At 42.3% G+C, this 8,614-nt stretch overlaps 2 protein-coding genes across 2 annotated transcripts; both read right to left on the bottom strand.

The window, feature by feature from the left end:
* Positions 1–896: 896 nt before the first annotated feature.
* Positions 897–4,624, bottom strand: LOC118234023 (zinc finger and SCAN domain-containing protein 2-like). Its single transcript, XM_035430302.1, has 3 exons — positions 4,203–4,624; positions 3,495–3,580; positions 897–2,791 (listed from the first exon to the last, which is right to left on the bottom strand). The coding sequence occupies exons 1-3, from the start codon at positions 4,468–4,470 to the stop codon at positions 1,559–1,561; spliced, it is 1,587 nt and encodes a 528-aa protein (XP_035286193.1). The 5' UTR covers positions 4,471–4,624; the 3' UTR covers positions 897–1,558.
* A 1,170-nt stretch (positions 4,625–5,794) lies between these two features.
* On the bottom strand, positions 5,795–8,396 carry LOC118234031 (zinc finger and SCAN domain-containing protein 2-like). The gene is made up of 3 exons (XM_035430315.1): positions 7,920–8,396; positions 7,271–7,365; positions 5,795–6,882 (listed from the first exon to the last, which is right to left on the bottom strand). The coding sequence occupies exons 1-3, from the start codon at positions 8,188–8,190 to the stop codon at positions 6,076–6,078; spliced, it is 1,173 nt and encodes a 390-aa protein (XP_035286206.1). The 5' UTR covers positions 8,191–8,396; the 3' UTR covers positions 5,795–6,075.
* Positions 8,397–8,614: the final 218 nt, after the last annotated feature.

Below are 8,614 nucleotides of genomic sequence, written 5' to 3'. Positions count from 1 at the left end.
TGGATATGAATACATATGGATATTGATAAATGCATGGTCTAATGAGAAATTCTCCAGGAATATATAAATACATACTAAAAAAACATTTCCCAGTGACTTTGGCATAACTTCCAGGAAAAATCGGCAGAACCATTCAGCTGTTTCTCCGCCAAGCTGTATCTTTTATCATCTTGAATGGTAAAATGCAGCATTGCTTTGTTGTATAGTGCCGCCAAAAGTACACTACGTGGCCAAAAGTATGCAGACACTCCTTTGTGTAATGGAGATCAATATACTATAAGGAACACTGTTTTTGAAACAGAAAACACGGCCACCTTTTGGGATGCAAGAGCGATATCAATGGGATAAGTTACCATAAGGGTAAAGCCACATATCCTCCAACAAGTTTGCCTGGCATTGCTCTCCCCTGCCACAATCAGCTGCTTGTAGGCATGTTTTCTATTTCTAACTTATCTGAGCAGTGTACTGTGGGAAGTGGAGTCCCACAGGGATCGGTGCTGGGACCACTATTCTTTTATATAAATGACCTTGACAGGGACATTGAAAGTACATTAGTTAAATTCAGAGAAGATACACAACTCGGAGGTTCAGCTAACAGTTTGTAAGATTTAAACAAAATCCTCAAGTGGTGGAAACCTGGCAAATGAAATTAAAAATAGCTAAATGAAAAGTGCAGTCACCTCACAGCCAGAAGGCTCTGGGTTTGAATCCCAGCCTGGGCCTTGTGGTGTGAAGTTTGTAGGTTCTCCCCATGTCTGCGTGGGGAAAAAAACTGTGGTTTTCTCCTACAGTCCAAAAAGATAGGGCCAATCCATCGCAGGGCGCACACACCATTCACTCATGCCTGTGAGGATGTACACCCTGGGTGTACAGATGCTCAGCTCAAATTTTTTTAAAAAAAGCCAAAGCTTCACTTTTATTTAAAACATTTTAATGTCATGAAACCCACACGAATGGAAGCACTGATGCAAGTTGTATTGTCACGTGTCAAATCTTTGTCGAATTTTGTGAGCAAAATGTCTTTCCTTAACTCAAACTTTAACACAAAGACCTAATACACAGATTGTTAATCAATACCACTTCAATCAAAGCGGTTTATTTCACCAGTGAAATCTGATGAGTTAGAAGGGTCTTTAAATTTTAAAAAAGTAGTCTGGGTAGAGGTAAAAGCACTCGCCTACCACCGAGTTCAATCCCCGGCAGCGGTACTTCCGGCTTGGTCAGACGTTCCTACGAACACAGTTGGCAGTGTTCGTGGGTGGGAAGCCGGTGAGGGTGAGAGTCCTGATCGTTGCATTAGCGACTCCTACTGGTTGGCCTGGGGGAGAAAGCATGAACCTCCGCACGCATCACGCTCTCCCAGTGAAACTCCTTGCTGGTAGGTGAAAAGAAGCGGCTGGCAACTCCACATGTATCGGAGGAGGTATGTGGTAGTCCACACCCTCCCCAGACCAACAGAAGCATTGATAAGGACCGTGATACACATGGGGAATTGGTATAACGACTAAATTGGGGAGAAAATGGGAGCAAAATGGCATTTAAAAAAAGTAGTCTGGCACTAGCTACAGCTGTATGGTTTCACTCTTGTGTGAATCCTCTGGTGCACGAGAAGATTGCACTGGCGAGTGAATCTCTTCCCACACTGGGTGCAGTGATATGGTCTCTCTCCTGTATGACTCCTCTGGTGTGCTCTAAGGTTTGCTCCGCGAGCAAATCTCTTCCCACACTGAGCACAACCAAATGGTTTATTCCCACTATGAACCCTCTCATGTTGTACAAGATTACCTTTGAGACTGAAACACTTCCCGCACTGTGCACAACTGTATGGTCTCTCCCCCGTGTGAATTCGGTGATGTGAGATGAGATGACTACAGCAATTAAAACTCTTCCCACAATACATGCAAATGAACGGTTTCTTTGCACAGTTATCTTGTCCATGAGTCTCATCCTTATTCCCAGCACTGAAAACACTGGTACTCAGAGTAGAGCCGGTCTCATACTGGGAGCCTGAGTGTGGCTGGGCTGGGCTCTTGCTGCCTCTCATGTGTTTTACTGAGGGTCCATGGTGCTGCTGCTGGGGCAGTAATGTCTGATTCTCTCTCTCCACTGTGTGCACAAGTCTCTCTCTGTACTGACCCTGCTGTGTGTGAATGGCCTCTGATCTGAGCTCCTCACTGCAAACAGACGGCTTCTCACTCATCTTATCAAACTCCTCAACATATGAAGGCCCAAAAGAGGACAGTGTGTTTCCAGAGACTTCTATGGTGGCAGGAGTATGTTGTAGCTGTGTGTGAATAGACAGATTCTGTGAGAACTTTTCTGTAGCCTTAGAACAAACTGGATCATCAGTCTCTATGTCACTGTCCTCTTGTGTAAAGGAACTCCACAGCTGACTGTCTCTCTCATACATTACACACTCAGAGCCCAGATTGTTGAGTCTTCCTGCACTGTGTTCACATCCTGTCTGATTGAGTCTCTGGGCTACATGCTCTTCCTCTTGCTCAGCCTTCACCACAAACTCCAGTCCACTGAGCTCCTCATCACCGTGTTCACACCTGTGCTGCTCACTCAGCTCCTCTGGGTCTCCTGCAGGTGTGGGCTCTGGGTCCAGTTTCTTCCCATCTTCTACAGGTGTGGGCTGTGTTACCTGTTCCTCTGTTGCAGGTGTGGGCTGTGTTACCTGTTCCTCTGCTCCAGGTGTGGGCTGTGGGTCACTGAAACACAAGACCTCTTCCAGTCTCTCCTGCTTGATAAGAACTGGTTCAGGCCTGACCTTCTCCATGTCTCCAGACTGTAACAGAGAAGCCAACGAGATTGCTATGAATTTACCCCAGCAGATGGAAATAACAGAATTCCAATGAAATAAAATAGCATTTAGCACTATTGATAGTCTCTACGACCAACGCAGAGGAAAGTCTGGGTCTTTTTAAACTTCATTCTGTGTGTTAAATGTGGTCGTGTGTGTGTGTGTGTGTATGTGTGTGTGCGTGTGTGTGTATGCACACAGTTTTTTAAAGTATGGGTTGATCGGGGAGTTTTAGGATCGGTTTTGGAGGGTTTCGTTATTTTGGAAAGGCTGGCTTTAAGTGTAATTATCACTGTGTGTGGTGACTGCGTGCACAGCCTTGTAGTTTTTATCACCGAGTGAATTTATCCCTTGCCTCACAATTATAGCGTAGTTGCCTAGAAGTGTGCAGTGCGCCTAAGAGTAGCCAGTTCCCAGTCCTTTTGAAATGTTGACATTTCAACCTCTTCTTTCTCCCGTGATCTCCGCTCATGAATTTTGTCACAATTAAAGTGCAGTTTTCTTATCTTGTTGTGAGGTGGGTGCGTGCGCTGACGACTGGGACTGAATCGGACCTTACCGGTAAAAGGTGGCAGCAAACGCTACTGTCAATCCAGTGTCCATTTTGCCCTCTAGTGGCCAACTTAGGTTTATTACAGTACGAAATCTGCTTCCTAGTGCTTAGAAAGGCCTGTAAAGTTGTGCCTACCTGCTCCACACTTGCAGGTTCTCCATCTTTCCTCAGACAGAAGCTCCAATCCTGCACAAAGCCTCTCTCTCTGTACGGCTCTTCCACTGCATGAAATGATTGTTGAAAGCAAATTATTGATTTATATGAGAAATAGCATAAATTTGCAATAATCACATGTAATTATATTTCTTTAACGGACCAAATTAGTGGGAATTATTTAGACAGCCTCAGTGCTCCACTCCAAGCCCCACCCAGAGCACCTCCTCCCTTTGAATTCATTTAGGTTATGATTATTGTTTGGATTAATGCTGCTATTAGAACTTGCTATGGACGTAGTCTATATGTATTTACAACTGGTACTCTGATTCTTGGTTGCCATGGTTAACTTGCACTAGTGCTGTACAGTGCTGTTGCAGCTTTACATGCTGGTCTGGGAATGTTTGTAGGACATGTCTGGAACTATTGCTTATATTAATCGAGTAAATGCACTCCTGTTTCTGCAATATTGTTAGGTGTTCTGGATAAGAGAGTCCGCTAAATGACTGTAATTGGCCTTAATTTTACATTCTAAATTTTAAGGAACAGCGACTTCAGATGAAACAGCCCCGTTATAGACAACATATTCTTCCAAAATACACAAAGAAACCAAATCATGTTTTCTTCATGTCAATATTTCAAACGCAAATATGTTCACATCATAACATAACAATAAATCCTCATATTCACCGAGAAATTGAACACCAACAGATCGAGTGTTGACAGGACTCTCACGCGCCCCTGCTATTCCCTCTTTCTGTCCTCGCGCCGTCCTCAGCTCCTGCTGCAACGTCTGTAGTTTCTTCTTCAACTCTTCATTCTCGTGTAAACATCTCGATATTTTCAAACATAAAACTGAGGAACTGTCGTCAAAAATTTTGGTAATCTCAGCTATCGCTGACTTTGACAAGATTTCCATTATGGTGGTTATCTGTGTTTGAAAATGAACATAATTCATAATTTTACCCAACGTTTTTACCTCACGTTTTAAATGCCTTAATAAAACAGCATTTATTTTTTTCGTAGCTTCCTTAACTATAAACTCGGAGTCGCGGCTAACATGCTAGCTGGCACTCTCGCAGGTTAGTTCTGAGGACCATTTATTTCCGCAGGTTGATGACGTTTCAATTTACCGTAAATACTCAGCAAAAATCGAAAGAAATTTTTTGATAGATCCATCACTGCGGCGTGTGTACCACGTGTTAATGGATTTAATTAATTTAAGTAGAATTCACGCTTCCGATAACAATGACTGATGCATATGAAATAAGTATGGACATTAATAAATATGTGGCCTCTTTCAAGAATTTTTTAAAAAAATTTTAAAATTCTGTGATCTTGTAAACCATGGCATAATTTCCAGGTAAAATCAACAGAACCATTCAGCTGTTGCTCCACTTTGGCCAGTGCATTTTTAGGATCACCCCGGTGATAAAAATGCATCAATGGTCTTTGTGTAAGACAAGCACAGGCATGTAGTAACTGGTAGTAAGCTACAATACCTCCAATGTTCCCCCGAATATCTTACATTACATTACATTTATTTGGCAGATGCTTTTATCCAAAGCGACGTACAAAAAGTGCATTTCATGGTCATGGACAACTACAAAACACAGGTTCAATAAGATACAATACTTATTTTGTACAGCTAGGACAGCTATTCTGACCTAACCTCTGCAAAGCCAACTAGGCAGAAGAACAAGCCACAGTATTAGGACAACTACAAATTACCAAAAGTGCTGGGATGGGGGAACATGTAATGAGTGTCATGAAAGGGGGCCCCCCGGGTGGATTTCGAATGAAATATACAGAGTGTTGGTAGTTAGTCCAGGTATAGTCTGAAGAGATGAGTCTTCAGACCATGGTGGAAGATGGGTAGTGAGGGAGAGGTTGTCGTTGCCAGATCATATGTAGCACATGGAATGTTTCATTTTGCAACCCACTGTGTGTCAAAACTACAGTATAGTAACAGAGCAACAAGTATGACAGGGAAGGGGGCCTGTGCTACTTATAGCACTGAACCCTGGCCCAAAGAGTCAATTTTACATGAGTTTTATGTTCTTATTTGAAAGTCTGAATTTTGAATGAGATTCAAAAGTGAGTGGTGATTGTTGATGTTTTCAATGGATGCAATATTGTGATGTGAAGCCAAAAAACTAATTTTCACCTAGTGTGGATAATAAAGCCTAAAGTCTGGGGGGGGGATTCAGCCTCTGGTGCCTTCTTTCTTCTGCATGGGGGTGTCCAGATGTTCAGCTCAAATAAAAAATTAGACAAAGCACTTAATTAAAAACACTTTCGTTTTATTAAAATGACATTAAGGGAAACACTGATGCTGGATGTTGTCATGCGTTTTCATGAATATTTCTGAGCAAACCGCCTTCATAACTCAAACATATTGCTAATATACAGATTATTTACACATACCGTTTCAATCAACGCGCTTTATTTCAACAGTGAAATATGATGGGTTTGAAGGGTCTTTAAATATGAAAAAGTATTCTCACACTAGTTACGGATGTATGGCTTCACTCCCGTGTGAATCCTCTCGTGCACAACAAGATTAGGACGGTGAGTGAAACTCTTCCCAGTGATGCGGTCTCTCTCCCGTATGACTTCTGTGGTGTGCTCTAAGGGTAGCGGCCCGTGTAAATCTCTTCCCGCACTGCGTGCAGCCAAATGGCTTGTATCCGCTGTGAACCCTCTCGTGCTTTACAAGATTGCCTTTGAGACTGAAGCACTTCCCGCACTGTGCACAGCTGTACGGTTTCTCCCCCGTGTGAATGCGGTGATGTGAGATGAGACGACTACAGCGATCAAAACTCTTTGCGCAATATATGCAAATGAACGGTTTCTTTCCAAAGTCACCTTGTCCGTCAGCCTTCCCCTTCTTTCCAGTGTCCCCATCATGTAGGTCACTGTCCTCTTGTGTAAAGTAAGTCCACAGCTGACTGTCTCTCCCATACATTACATACCCAGAGCCCAGATTGTTGAGTCTTCCTGCACTGCGTTCACATCCTGTCTGACTGAGTCTCTGGGCTGCCTGCTCTTCCTCTTGCTCTGCCTTCACCACAAACTCCAGTCCACTGAGCTCCTCATCACCGTGTTCACACCTGTGCTGCTCACTCAGCTCCTCTGGGTCTCCTGTGGGCTCTGTGTCCGGTTTCTTCTCATCTTCTACAGATGTGAGCTGTGTTACCTGTTCCTCAGTTGTACGTATGGACTGTGTTACCTGTTCCACTGTAGCACGTGTTGGGTCTACTACCTGCTCCTCTGTTCTAGGTGTAGGTTCTTTGTAACAGAAGCCCTCTTCCAGTCTCTCCTGCTTGATAAGAACAGATTCAGGCTCGATGTGCTCCATGTTTGCAGACTGTAACAGAGGAGCCAAGAAATTATTCTGAATGTATCCCAGCAGTGGATGAAAACTGAATGTTTGTAAAACAAAATAACATTTAGCAGCATTCATATTACCTAGGTGCGCAGACTGAAAAACCAGAGCAGGACAGAATTAAACTGAACCTAATAATTAATTATATGCTGAGCATTAATATTAACAGCATGCATTCGTACACCACAAATGCCTATTCTTCCACCAAATTGCTGGTGTAGCACATGCATTATCATCTGTAAAATACAATAAAATGTACAGAACAACCACTGAAAATTAAAACATTGTATAATAGCAATAATTTGCTCAGTTTAACTTCTGATGCGCTGGTCTGCTTTCTAGTGAGAAATGACGGTAAAGGTGAGTCTACCTGTTCCACACCTGCAGGTTCTCCATCTCTCCTTAGACAGAAGCTCCACTCCTGCCCAACGATTCCCTCTCTGTACTGCTTGTCCACATTACTCTCTGTAAATAATCGATTTATATGAGAAATTTATAAAATTACAACAATCACATGTATTCTATGTCTTTAATGGACCATGTTTGGAGAGAATTATTTACTCTCAGTGTTCCCATCCCTTTGCATTCATTAGGTTATGGTTTTATGTTTCTCTTCTTAGAACTTGTTATGGATGTAGCCCGTATTTACAACTTGTACTTTGATTCTTGGTTGCCATGGTAAACTTGCATTAGTGCTGTAGTGATGTCGCATCTTTACTCGCTGGTCTGGCAACGTTGTTTGCCAGGTCTGGATAGCTTATATGAATCAAGTGAATGCACTTCTGTTTCAACGATATTGTCAGAGGTTCGGGATAAGAGAGCCCGCTAAATGACAGTAATGTGACATTTTGGCTTAATTTTAAATGCTAAATTTTAAGTAAGTCCGCCTTCATATGAAACATCCACGTTGTACCCAATATATTATCCCCAAATTACATGAAAGAACCCACAACATGTTTTCTCCAATATTTCAAAGGCAAGCACATTCACAATTATCATTACTAAATCCTCATATTCACCGAAAACTTGAACTCCAACAGATCGAGTGTTGACAGGGCTCTCACGCGCTGATTTTATTTCCTCTTTCTGTCCACGCGCCGACCTCAGCTCATGCTGCAACAACTGTAGTTTCTTTTTCAGCGCCTCATTCTCGTTTAAACTCCTAGATATTTTAAAACACAAAACTGAGGAACTGTCGTCAAAAAGTTTAGTAATTTCTTCTATCGCTGACTTTGTCATGATTTCCATAATGGTGGTAATCTGTCTTTGAAAATGAGCATAATTCGTCATTTTGCCAAACGTTTTACTTCACCACTTCAGTGTCTTAATAAAACAGCAATTATGTTTATGTTACTACCTAGATGAAGAATGTAACTACCAATCAGTGCCCGTGGCTGGCTTTGCTATGTAAGACGCTAGAAGCTTGGCTTTAGGAATCTAGTTTAAGATAAAATTGTTTGTGGTGAAGACCATGTTTCCGCAAGTTGATGACGTAATAATTTACCGTAAATACTCAGTAAAAATTGCAAAAATATTTGAAAGAAAACATTGTTCACTGCGGCGTGCGCACTATTTGTGTTAATGCATTTAATTGTGAAATCCAATGCGAGTCAAAGCTACAGCATAGTGACAGGATTGCAAGTATGACAGGGTTACGGTGGATTCCGTCTTTGGTGCCTTGTTTCTTCTGGATGAGGTGGTGCAGATTTTCGGC

This window comes from Anguilla anguilla, chromosome 8 (assembly GCF_013347855.1).
Source record: "Anguilla anguilla isolate fAngAng1 chromosome 8, fAngAng1.pri, whole genome shotgun sequence".
Taxonomy (NCBI): domain Eukaryota; kingdom Metazoa; phylum Chordata; class Actinopteri; order Anguilliformes; family Anguillidae; genus Anguilla; species Anguilla anguilla.
The sequence above is the reverse complement of the archived record's forward strand: the minus strand, read 5'-3'. Positions and strand labels throughout refer to the sequence as shown.